Source organism: Astyanax mexicanus, chromosome 10 (genome assembly GCF_023375975.1).
Source record: "Astyanax mexicanus isolate ESR-SI-001 chromosome 10, AstMex3_surface, whole genome shotgun sequence".
Taxonomy (NCBI): domain Eukaryota; kingdom Metazoa; phylum Chordata; class Actinopteri; order Characiformes; family Acestrorhamphidae; genus Astyanax; species Astyanax mexicanus.
Window position 1 is genome coordinate 52,945,495 of NC_064417.1, and position 13,881 is coordinate 52,959,375.

At 38.9% G+C, this 13,881-nt stretch overlaps 1 protein-coding gene across 5 annotated transcripts in view; it reads right to left on the reverse strand.

Annotated features, from left to right (window-relative positions):
- Positions 1–13,881, reverse strand: part of diaph2 (diaphanous-related formin 2) — an 877,667-nt gene that overhangs the window by 72,050 nt on the left and 791,736 nt on the right. For 4 of the 5 annotated variants that reach the window (XM_022683643.2, XM_022683642.2, XM_049484129.1 and 1 more), the window contains one exon: positions 12,760–12,813. The exons of the other annotated variant lie outside the window; for it this stretch is intronic. In XM_022683643.2, the coding sequence (XP_022539364.1) occupies positions 12,760–12,813 (54 nt within the window). The remainder of the gene's footprint in view (positions 1–12,759; positions 12,814–13,881) is intronic. 5 annotated transcript variants of the gene reach the window in all.

Genomic DNA, 13,881 nt, shown 5'->3' on the forward strand with positions numbered 1-13,881 from the left:
AAAGAGAGAAAAAGAGAAAGAGAGAGAGAGAGAGAGAGAGAGAGAGTTTTAATGACGAAACTGTCTTTATGCATTTAGTGTCAAATTCCAACTGTTATAAATTTAGGTTTTTAATCCTTATTCTGCCATATCATAAGAAAACAGGGCCACACTTATGAAAACCTATAGCACGACCCACTAGCAAGGAATGTGGGTTTAACCGCTCGCTGACTCTATCAATATTTAAAGCTTGATTTTTGCTAGATTTTTTGGTTTTAAATGGGTCTGTTTTGAGTCGCTGTTTGTCTCCTTTTAGCGAACTTTTAGAAGAATCCGAAATGCTCTGGTGGAAACAAATAGCACGGTAATGCAACGTCCGCTTTTTGCATTAAAATCTTTTATATTTTCCCAACAAACATGACCAGAGTGCCGTCTTAGTTTTCCCAAGAACCAGAGAGAATCCGAAACAGAACAAGATAGAGAGTAATGGAAAGAAAGAAAAAGAGAAAGAGAGAGAGAGTTTCAACGACAAAATTGTCTTTGTGTCTCTAGTGTCTAATTCCAACTAGTTTTTTAATCCCTATTCTACCTTATTGTAAGAAAACAGGTCTACATTTAGGGAAACCTGACTTTCTCAGAAAATCAAATAGCACGACCCACTAGCAAGGAACGTGGGTTTAATCAAAGTTTGATTTTTGCTAGATTTTTTTGGTTTTAAATGGGTCTGTCTTGAGTCGCTGTCCGTCTGCTTTTAGTGAACTTTAGAATATTTAGAATATTTTCTCAACAAACGTGACCAGAGTGACGCCTCAGTTTCATCAAGAACCAGAGAGAAACCGAAACAGAACAAGATATAGAGCAATGGAAAGAGGGAAAAAGAGAAAGAGAGAAAGAAAGAGAGAGAGAGAGGGAGCAGTTAGTTAGGTGGCCCTCCTCTCAGCGGGCCGGCCTGCTCTCACATCAATCACACTAGGGGAGATAGCCTCGGACAAAAGCAGCCTCGGTTCTTCTGCGGCGCTGTGCAATTGACTTCTCCCGAAAAGGGTTTGTCGCCTGAGTCAACCTGGTCTTCTCAGCTTTCACACAGAGCGGCGGTCATCGCCGGCAGCTCAGTGTGTCGGTAACAAGCCGCCGTCTGTCTCCTTTCAGAGAACTTTACAATCCCGAAGAAAGACCCTGGAGGAAATCAAACAGCACGGTCCGACACGCTCATCGACGAGCGCGGAGAGGAGCCGGACGCTACCCCGCCGCTATCCCACCGCCACACCGCCACCAATCAGAGCCTGCCGAGTTTCACCAACATGATTCATCCTCAGAGGAGGAATGTGGGTCAGCAATGGCCTGTTTAACCACTGGCTGACTCAATTTCCTGTCTGTTTAACCTCTATATTCGATGGCTGTTTTAGGTTGATTTGATGGTTTTAAGGGGTTAAAACCAATGACTACAGTATACAAGTGTGGACAGTAGCGTTACGTCTCTTAAAGTTAGCATCATCACAGGTCTAGCGCCTCTGCTGGCTGGTTGCGGTACGATATTTCAATCTTTTAATGACTTTCTGTCTCCGGTATCTAATTCGAGCAGTTAGAATAAGTTAACCATATTCTACTGTATCTTAAGAAACCAGGCCTTCTCATGAAATCAGATAGTGTGGTCTAAAATGCTCATCTGTGGGTGCAAAAAAACAGCTGGAAGGAATGTGGTTAACCCGGTCCGTTTAACCTCTATTTTCAATGGTTGATTTTTGGTCGATTTGATGGTTTTGAGGGTGTCTTGAGGTTTGGACTTTAACAAATAGGTTAAAACCAATGACTATTCTATACAAACGTGGACGGTATTCTAACATCTCTCAAAAGTGAAGTGACACCAGGTATAATGCTCCTGCTGGCTGGTTGCAGTTCGATGTTCCAATGACTTTAGTGCCTAATTCCAACGTTTTTAATCCTTATTCTGCCGTATTGTAAGAAAATGGGGCAACAATTAGAGAAATCTGTCAATCAGAAATAGAGCGGCTCAGCAAGGAATGTGGGTTTAACTGCTCGCTCCCTCTATATTTGGTGCTTGATTTTTATTAGCTTTGTTGGTTTTGAAATTTAGAACCCGAAAGTGAAGCGACCACAGGTCTAGCGCCTCTGCTGGCTGGTTGCAGTATGATGTTCCAACAACAAAACTAAACTGACTGTCCATCTTAAATGTCTAACTCCAACAGTTATAAATGTAAGTGTTCAATCCTTATTCTGCCATATCGTAAGAAAACAGGGCTACACTTTGGGAAACCTGATATTTTTAGAAAACCAAATAGCCAGACCCACTAGCAAGGAATATGGGTTTAACTATTGGCTGACTCTATTAATATCTGAAGCGTGATTTTTGCTAGATTTGTTGGTTTTGAGGGTGTCTGTTTTGAGTTGCTGTCTGTCTCCATTTAGTGAACTTTAGAATCTAAAAGTGAAGCAAGCACAAGTCTAGCTCCTCTGCTGGCTGGTTGCAGTACAATGTTTCAACAACAAAACAAAACTGTCTTTGAGTCTCTAGTCTCTAATTCCAACTGTTTGAAATTGAAGATTTTATTCCTTGTTCTGCCATATCGTAAGAAAACGGGGCTACACTTAGGGAAACCCGAACGAAAATCTATTAGCAAGGCCCACTCGCAAAAAAAGCAAACTTTAGAATCCAAAATTCCAACAGTTTGAAACCTTAATCCTCCATTTCGTAAGAAAACCAGGATATACTTAGGGAAACCTGACCTTTTCAGAAAATCAAATAGCACGACCCACTAGCAAGGAATGTGGGTTTAACCGCTGGCTGCCTCTATCAATATTCAAAGCTTGATTTTTGTTAGATTTGTTGGTTTTGAGCCGCTGTCTGTCTCTTTTTAGCGAACTTTAGAATCCGAAAGGCTCTGGTGGAAATCAAATAGCACGGCCCGACACTCGTCTACGAAAGCACGGAGGATCCAACCACTACCCAACAGTTACCCCACCACCACCTAGGGGCCAACAAGTGTCTGCCGAGTTTTACCGTAGTGATTTATCCTCGGAAAAGGAATGTGGGTCACCCATGGCCCGTTTAACCACCGGCTGCCTCTTAATCCTAAGCCCACAGCTCGTCAAATATATGCACTACGAGCATCGCGCTCAAACGCTACATAAAACCCTGAAGCCCGTCAGGGTTCCCCGAGCATCCTGACAGATGACCCTCGCCGCTTTCTCCAGACCCCCCCGTCCGCAGAAGAGCCACAAAAGGAAGCATCTCCACCTTGGGGTATCAAACTACTTCTTCTGTCAGGCCTGGCTTCTCCGCCGTCCCTATCTGCCTCCGCCTTCTCCCCGGAGCCCAAAAATATCCTTATCTATCACAAGCAGGTGATAGGTTTCAAGCAATCATCTCCACAGAGTGGTGCACTTCCTCCTATTGATATCTGGGATCTACTAAGCCATCCAAGCCAATGGCAAGCGCCGTGGCCCCTCAGTCCCCTCGGCCCCGAGCAAATCACGTTAGCCCCGCTTCCTTTAGGAGAGCCCCTGGGGTGCGCCACATGAATAACATCTATCAACACCCTGAAGTGGAGTGCTTGAGGTTTGGGAGGTGGGGGGTTTAGCTGTCAAGTAAAAGTGCTACACAGCAACACTGAGCCGCGCTATCAGATGGATGTGTTTGGGTGTGCGTAAGTGTGTGACTGAGTGAAAAGGGAGAAAAAGATACGTGATATTGCACGAGAACGAGCTAATTGCTTTGGGACCTGATCAAAATGTCAAATCTCGTGTTTAGACGAAAACAGGGATTAATTATGGAAACCACGGCTGGGTTTTAGGTTGATGTGATGGATTTAGAGGGATTTTAGTGTTAAAACGTCTAAAAAAAAAAATAAAAATGACTGTACAGTATTTAAGTATTTAAACCATCTACTAATCTAGCGCCTCTACTGGCTGGTTGCTGTATGACGTGTTGCATGACATGCACATACTGTATGTTTCAAAAACAAAATACAGTATATCCGTCTGCAGTGTCTAATACCAATAGTTAGTTTTTGATATAAAAGGTCTCATTCCATTGTTTGTTTTTATTTTAAAATTCACTTAAAATGTTAAAATTGCATCTCTAGTATGAATGAATGTCATGTGAGCTGATTTTTGTAAAAAAAAAAATAATAATAAAAGTGCTCTGGTGATCCGGTATAACACTGCTTTAGTCCGGTGGAGGAGCGGTGGGAAAGAAACGATAGGATTTCAGCTCTTGCTCAAGAATATTCATACATGCGAACATAACATCATCTCTGATTGGACAGCACTGCAACACCAGAAGGCAGCGAGACGGACAACAGTTAGAAACTTTTTTAAATGGTTTTAAAAAGGACATTTTTACACTAATAACAGTCTTTGCAATGTTATATGTTACTTTACAACATGTGTAATAATGCCGTGCTAAGTGCAGTTCAGCCACTGATCTAGTCTTAGAGTCTCTCAGAGTAAAACGCCAAATCCACCGGAGATCCTATTTAAACCTATAGTTACTTACACACAGAGGTGGGTAGTCCAGGTCCAGAAAAAGTGAAAATGTGGATTTTATCAAAAGAACACCTTTAAACCTTATACTCGGTGAATAAATTAACTGATTGAGAGTCTTGGCTGAAACTGACTGACCGGTCATCGGCATTAACTACATGGAGTAGCTGAGTTTTAGTCTAAGTTTTAGTAGCTGTCAGATAGCTAACTAACTATGTAATTATGTAATGTATTAATTAATACTATTATTGATATATACATAAATATATTATTGATTATACGTTAACAGACATGAACAGACAGTTCTTTGGATCAGTAAGTCTAATCTTAGCTCAAAAGGTAACATTCATTGAGAGACATATGGATATGGGGAGGAAAGAAACTATTAATAAAATTATCGAGAGATCATTTATTAGACAACATAAGGTACGACTAGCAAATGAGAAGACGGAAAAAAAAATCTGTAATCTTTCTCCAGAGCACTTCTTTCTTCACCATCGTACTCGTACTCTCTCCTCTCTCTCTCCCTCATTTGCTTCTTCATAGATTCATTCCCGTTAAAATTTCATGACTGAAAATAGGTAATTTAATCTTCATTAAACATACAGGGCTCACTTTCTCCCTCTGCATGGATGAATTAACTGCTCGACTCGGGCAGATCAGACCAGTTGGGCTCAAATCCCGTAACTCTGACAAGCATTATATCACCGCATCTCTGGTTTTAATGGAGGAGCGGCGCTCCTCTCCACTCAACGTCAAGCCCAGACTCTTTGAACGGAGGGGAGTTTTACACGGACAGAGCCGTGAAGGTGAAAGCCCAGGATGAGGAAGTTGATGGATCTTAACGACTCCGCGAGTTGGAAAGGTCAGATTTCTCTTTTGAAACCAGTTTCATCCGTCTCCAGAGATGAACGATGAGAAAGAGCTTCTGTACTGATATTTATCTGATATCAAAAATCAATACGAAGGATTCCTTCATGTCTCCTCGTCTTCTACTCGTTTCTAACAGAAGCGACAGTGCGAAAGAGCGAAAGGTGACCAGCCATTTCCAATGAAAGTAGACGATTTAAAACCAAGAAACACGAAAAAAGAGTGTAAAATTACTAGACTGCAATCAGACACTTATGATAAAAAAGCTTTCCAGATAACAAAAATCACTCCAGGCCATTTCTAGATCAAATACTGCACACCAAGCCCAAGTTGCATCAACATCCAGGCCTCATTCTGTCCTTAACGTCTTTAACGCCCCGGATGCTGAGTATAACATTATAGTTGGCCCAAGTTGCTTGCATCAAGACCCCGACTGCTAAGTATTAATCACATTTAGCCCTATTCTGCATCTGAGGCAGAGTCGTAGACGATGCTTCCATATATATATATATATATATATATATATATATATGCACAGCTCTTGCTGATTCTTCATGCACTCTTCATGTATTTATTATGTATGACAACGTGAGTTTGTCTAGAGAAAGAAAATTTGGTATGCAGCCGAAAACAGAGGCAATACTTTGAAAAGAGGGATCCAAACTATCAGGTTTATCGAGACAAAAATAATAAGCAACAGGTGAAAGTAGTTAGTACTCAGGAAATGACGAGCAGGAATCAGGAATTAAATTGTCCATTGAATGAATGAGCAAAGATTACAAAGTTAATCAAATATTTTGTTAACTCTACGCAAATCCAACAAATTCTATGATTTTAATTCAATCATAGGCAGTGATTTGAGGTCACCAATTTCTGCTCTCTGATCTTTTTGTTTTTAATCAGCATTTCTTTCCAATTCTCTACAGTTTGGTTTTGATTTATTTACAATGTAAAACTAAAGAGACACATCACACATAATTATTACATTTATATGGGATGTAGTTATTGAATACACATATTTAATAATGATCTTAGAAAACAAAACTGCAATACTGGATTTGTTTAGGCTATTACATTTTACATGTTTCTGTCTGATTTTGCTATATAAACTGCTTTATACAGAAATTTAAGCTAAATTTAATTTAAATTAATGCTCCCACAAACTACATCACACTATAAAATTCCTAAAAAACCTCCAGACGACCTCCAGACGACCTTTAGACTCTATTAAAGAGCACAGATCTGAGTGCTCACTGGAGGAGGACCAGCTGCTCGTCGTCTTCACTGCAGACGGACATCAGCGTCTTCAAGCTGTTCCCTAAATCACCAGACTGTCCAATCTCCTCAAGGAGTCCTTCAACGAGCCCGACGTCCAATCAGATCGCACCGAGACGGATTCACTTATCTAATCAACCCACCCATCCTCTACAGAAGTTCATTTTTAGTATTGAGAAGTGAAGTTTAGATACAGGAGTTTAACTACTGAAAAACATTTTTTTAACCTTATTATATAAATAAATACTCATTTATTCTTTTATTTTTTCTTTCTTTTCCTTTATTGTATATTTATATTTTACTCTTTTATGTGATTAATTTTATTTATTCATATGTAGTTGCATTTTATTGGTTTTATTACCTTATTATTATTTTTTTTACATATGATTTTATGATTCCTACTCTTACATTCTTTTTTAATACCTTTTTTTTTATAATATCTCATCTTAATAAAATGCTGTTTTTTTATTATTATTTCTTATTTAGATAAAAAAAAGGTCAATTATTTCCCTATGCAAATGCTCCCTATGTAAATACCTACATTTTTTCCTCAGGTTGAGTCAAAAAACATATACTTTTTTTTCTAAAAGAAATTCTGTGAACAAATATTTCATATTCTTGTTTTTATACAATATAAAAACTCCAGCAGAAACAATGTAAAGAGTAATGCATTGTTTAATAAAAAGCCTTCGGCCAAATGTTTCATTTTGTTGGGTTTTAGTTTCGGCCCAATGTTTGGTTTTATTATTTATTGTCAGAGCGTTTAATTTATTAACCTATACTGGGATGTAGAGAGTATTTTAAGAACCTCTATGAGAAATTTTGCACAAACATTTCATATTTGGGATTTATAAAGTGTAAAAACTCCAACAAAAACAATGCAAAGATGAATGCACTACAATGCAAAATTAATCAAAAGCCTTCAGTCAAACATTTATTTTTGTTTGGTTTTGGTTTCAGCCTAAAAATCTTTAGTGGATGCATCTTTTTTTATAGTTTATAAACTATAAGGTTGAGTCGTTCATACAGTACCTAATAGAAGCAATGCAAAGTTTAACACAGCCTTCAGCCAGACGTTTCATTTTGTTTGATTCTTTATAAAATAGATCCCGTTCCCTGCTAAGCTTGAGTCAAAAAACAGATATGCACTTTTTCATCGAGGAATTCAGTTCACAAACATCTCAAAACCCAACAGCAACAATGCAAAGATTAATGCAGTGCAATGCAAAATTACTGAAAAATTTATGTTTTGTTTTTTGTGCAACTTTTTTATAAATATTAAGTACCATTCTCCACTCAGATTGAGGCAAAAAAAACAGAAATTCACTTTTTCCACCAAAGGAATTCAGTGCACAAACATCTTAGAGCCCAACAGAAACAATGCTAAGATTAATGCACTACAATGAAAAATTACTAGAAAAAAAAAATTTTGTTTTTTGTCTCAGCCAAAATATTTTTTTTATTATTATTGTTTATTTTTTATAAAATAAGTTGCGTTTTCCGCTCAGGTTGAGGCAAAAAAACAGATATGCACTTTTTCCATTAAGGAATTTAGTGCACAACTATCTTAAAACCCAACAGAAACAATCCAAAATTAACTAAATATTTAATGCTCTGTTTTCGTCTCTGCCTAATTTTTTTTTTCAATGTATTTTTTTTATCATTATTATTATTATTATTATTATTATTGTTTATAAAATAAGTACAGTTCTCCACTCAGATTAAGTCAAAAAACAAATCAGTGCACAAATTTCATATGCATGCTAAATTCAGAATAAAACCCAACAGAAACAATGCAAAAATGAATTAAAGGATTAATGTTTGGCCTCCACTCAGGTTGAGTAAAAAAAGCAGATATGCACTTTTTCATATCTTAAAACCTAACAGAAACAACACAAAATTAATAAAATAATGAATTATGAAATAATTAATACTTGATTTTTGTCTCTGTCTAAATATATATTTTTTCAATGCATCTCTTTTTAGAATTATTATTTATTTTCAAAAAACAGATTTTTTGCTTTTTCCATCAAGGATTTCAGTGCACAAACATCTTAAAACTTGACAAAATGCAAAGATTAATGCACTGCAATGCAAAATTCATAAAATAATTAAAGTTAGATTTTTGTCTCTGCCTAAATATTTATATATTTTTTCAATGCATCTTTTTATTATTAGAATTATTATTTATTTTTTATAAAATAGACACCGTTCTCCACTCAGGTTGACTCAAAAAAACAGATACGCATTTTTTTTTTCTCGTACGAATACGAATTCAGTGCACAAACATCTCGTACTCATTCTTCATAAGGTTATACAGTATAAACACCCAGCAGAAACGGTGCACACAACAAAACCCAGTGCAGAGCAGAGCAGTGGCGTGTCTGACAGAGCGCATGCATGTGTGATTTTTGATTTGGGTTTGGGTGCGAGCGTTTCCTGAGCTCTGCTGTTTCTTCACAGGCATGCGGCGACGCTGCGACGCTGCTGCGATGCTGCTGCGACGCTGGATGAGGGGAGTGCGCGGATTTAGTGCACTAACAAGTCGTCTCAGGCAAACGCAACACAAACACGAGCCCTCGCCGAGCGCCGGCAGCTCTGTCACCGGGCTCGGAAGTAGGCCAGGGCACAGAGAGGCTGGAATCCATTAAAAGCGAGTATTTTTGGGTTCTGTGCTCGAGTTGACATTCTGGAGCGTAATGCCGAAAGAGCGGAGGAAGAAAAAGGAACGGGAGGGAAATAAATAAATAAGAATGTATAGGAATAACAGAATAACAAGCGGCGGACGGGTGCAGACAGCGGCCCTTAAGAGCCGACTCTTCTGAGAGCTTCTTAGCGCCGGGGCGGACATGCTGCCATGCTCCATATCTGTGGAGAAGTGCCAGTTGGACACCTACTGTACGCTCGCTGGTCACACACAGGAGAAACCACGCTGAGCCCGAGCCTCCGGAGAGCTCCTACCTGAGCCTTCAGCCTTCAAACGCTCTGCTCTCGCTGTGATCCGAGCCTGATTCAGAGGTGTGTGTGGTGAATCACCACCAGTGTGTGGCAACAAACACAATTACTGTGAGTCAGATGCCAGATATTTACAACCGGGCCCTCGTAACGCTGGTGATAAGGATAATATTGAACGAGAGCGTACGTGGACGACATGCTGGTGTACGGAAAACACCGTACAGCACTGCAGTAGGGTTGTAGGGTTGCAACGGTATGATATGGTGGGGTTTTATGGCACTACAGTCTACTTCTAAAGGTGTATTTCACCATTCTAGACCACTTTACCTATCTACCTCCCAAATACTGAGTATTTCAATTTCAACTACTAAACTAGCGTTTATTGCATACATGTAGCTTAGGAATTGGCAGCTCAGCATTTGTCTTGTAGTCCTTCTGGGATCTAAGCATCTCCATCTGTCAAATGCATTGGCACTTTTACTGAAGCAGATGTGTAATGCAATGCCCCAGGGGTGTATGCGATATTTTTGTGGTATGCTAACAATCGCATGAAAAATATGGTTCGGTTTTATGGCACTACTGTCTATTTCTAATGGCGTATTTATATATTTCACCATTTTTCCTTGTTGTTGTTGTTCTTACAGGTCGCCAGCACTAGACCACTTTACCTATCTCAAATACTGAGCATGACATGTCAATAACGAGTCTATAATGTTACATGTAGCTAAGGAATTGGCAGCTCAGCATTCGTCTTGTAGCCCTTCTGGGATCTAAGCATCTCCATCTAAGGTATCAAATGCAATGGCAATATTTATTGGTGTCTCAATCCATCTCTGCTCATGGATCTTGAGCAATGCCCTGTTGTATATACAAGTATTTACAAGTATATATGGTATGATAACCATCTCACAAAATATGGTTGGATTTTATGGCATCATCGTCTATTTCTAATGTTGTTTTTATATTCACATTGACTGTTTGACAACTAAGCAAACTTTCGTATTTGCTGGTCGTATTATGATGGTTTGATCCAGCACTAGTCTTTAAGTCTATGAAGTTCCCATCACAACTAGTAAACTAGTGTTTACGATAAATTCCATATTTTTTGTATCTAAGGAACTAGCAGCTCGTCTTGTAGTCCTTCTGGGATCCAAGGATCTCCAACAAATTGATTAAATGAATTGCCGATATTTATGTAACTACGATTGTGTTCTATACCTGGCAGCCTGGGGTGTGGAAATTAGACTGAATTATGGGGAGTGGGTGGGATTAGAGGCTAAAACACAAACAGATTTTTATACCGCTGCAACTCTACACCTTAAAATGCACAAATAATTGAGTTGTGCATGATGTTTTTGAGGCACAGCTAGATTTCTGTAACCTGTGGACCAGCTCTGGTTAGGACTGAGGGATAAAGCAGCCGTTACAGCCAGGAAAGCAGGGGTGGGTGTGCATCTTAGCCATTCGATTTTTTTGATTCGCTACATAAAAAAATGAAATAAATTGAAAAATAAGACATGAACAACATATTAAATTGGGCAAAAACCCTTTTAATTGGGAAAAAATGGAAAAAAGGAAATCATCAGCTGTCTGATTTTAGCTTTTGACTCTTAACTGATTATAAAAATACGTTAAATTCTTTTTTAAAATCTTAGAATCACGATAAACTAACCCCACTGCTATTACACGATTATTACTAGATTTTGGGAAGGGTATTACACGTGCTTCCTCAGAGACACATATTACATCATTCTTACCCTGTTCTTCCCTGGAGAAAGGAAACCTGATGTCGTAGAGATGGTTGTGGGATGAGGAGGAGGAGAATAACTTAATTTTGCATGGAATTTAAAGAAATTTGGACTTTTTTTTACAACTAAAATCAAACTTTAAAGAAAAGTATTGTTGAGTACTGGTACCTGGTACTAGGCCTGTCACAATAAATGTAATTAGTGACATTTTAAGAAGATTAAATGCAAATAATATAATAATAACAAATTATGCTAAAGAAATGACATGCTTTTAAAGACAATTCTGGTTTTCACAGCTAATTTTAAACACTTTAGTCGATTTCCAGCAACAAAATGCACTTTTGGAACTCAAGAAGTTCCTAGGTGGAAGCAAAGTAATTTAGAGAAAAAATCCTCTTTTGATGACTTTTATATTCTGATATGTTTCCTTTGTTACATTAAAACTAAAATGTTCCTTAAAAATGTCCCAAATACTAAACTAGTGTTTTTACGATAAATTATGGAAATTCTGTAGCTAAAGAATTGGCAGCTCGGCGTTCGTCTTGTAGTCCTTCTGGGATCTAAGCGTCTTCACCAAACACCAAATCTATCAAATGCATTAACAGTAGTTAGTAATTTAGTGTTTTAATCTGTCTCTACTCATGGAGTATTTATTTATTTATTTGTTTAGAAGGATGCATTGAGCTGTAGCACACTCTATTTAAGTAGCTACTACTGTGTACTATACCTGGCAACCTGACTGTCACAATAAATGCTATATTGGGATTTTAAGATACACCCTTTAAGATTACACCCTTTTAAAGACAATTAACTTTATCCTCTTAGTCAATTTCCACCAAAAAAAATCACACATTTGCTTCTAGAACCCAATAAGTTCCCAGGTGGAACCAAAGTTATTAGAGCAGTTATTATTGTTTTGTCGATTCCACTAAAACGAAAATGTTCCTAAAATGTCTCAAATACTAAAATAGCATTTACGATAAATGATAGAAATTGTGTAGCTAAAGAATTGGCAGCTCGGCGTTCGTCTTGTAGTCCTTCTGGGATCTAAGCTTCTCCATCAAATCTATGAAATGCATTGGGAAATGCATTAGAAGGATGCATTGGGCTGCAGCACACTTTATTTAAGTAGCTCCTACTGTGTTCTATATCTGGCAACCTGGGGTGTGGAAATAAGACTGGAGAATGAGCAGTGGGTGTGATTTTTGAAGCATTTCCTGATCAAAAACAACTAAGACAGTAGACAGAAGCTGATTTCCAGTGTTTTTTCCATGTTTTGTCGTGTTAAATTTTAAAGTGAACTTTTATATAGTAGTGAATATTTTATTCATTATATTTAGTTTAAAAATTGAGAAGCAAACAATCGAATGGCCAAAACGTACAAACAGCTACGGTGGGTTAAACCACAAACACAGCTTTATTGCTTTACCATGATTATTAGCACCCGGCCACCGAGCGGCTGGACTGGAGGGGCTTTGATCACCTGCAACATGGATGAAGTGGAGAGAGAGAGAGAGAGAGAGAGAGAGAGAGAGAGACAGAGAGAGAGAAAAAGAGAGAGACACGTCAAACATGAGGTATTTCAGGAGTTCGTAACCAATTACCCACTTCGAAAACTCTCAGTGTTGTCAGACTTCAGCCCACACGCGAGAGGGTGACAGGACGAGCGCGAGAGCGAGAGAAGGAGAGAGAGAGACAGAAAAAGAGAGAGAGAGAGAAAAGAACAAGAAAGAAGAAAAGGAATGTGAAAGAACAGAGCCGGAGCGAGGCAGGAAGTCTGGTCCGGACTCTCTCCTGCCTCGTCTCTCTCGTCCGGTGTCAGTCTTACTCAAACAGATGTCAGGCGGCAGTGCCGGGCGGGCGGTGCGAGGTGAGCCGGGAGCTGCCAGTGCTCCCCAGTGGCGGCAGGCTGGCAGGCTCTGTCAGGGGGCAGCGCCGGGGGCTCACAGCCCCGCTGAGTGTAAGACAGGTTTGATATGGCATGACACCTTACTTATTCATGCCCTCTTATTAGACCTCCGCGCCGGCTGGCATGAGGGATCATGGAGAGAAGTTTTTGGTGGGCTGAGGAGAAGAGCAGGTACGTGGCGTGATGCCCAGGGGGGCGTATACAGGTATATACAGCTATTTACAGGTATTTACAGTATAGGATTTTCATAGTGCATCACTAAGAACTATTAAACAAGTGTCTTTGATCAATTATGGCAGTTTAGCATTTGTCTTGTAGTCCTTCTGGGATCTAAGCATCTCCATCTAATCTATCATTGGTATTATTTACTGGTTTCCTAATCTATCTGCTCATGGATCTTGGCGTGATGCCCAGTGGGCCATATACAGGTATACACAGCTATTTACAGGTATTTACAGTATAGGATTTTCATAGTGCATCACTGAGAACTACTAAACTAGTGTTTACGATAAATGACATACATGTAGCTAAGAGAAATTGGCAGCTGAGCATTTGTCTTGTAGTCCTTCTGGGATCCTAGCATCTCCGTCTAATCTATCAAATGCATTTGCAATATGTACAGGTGTCTTAATCAATCTCTGT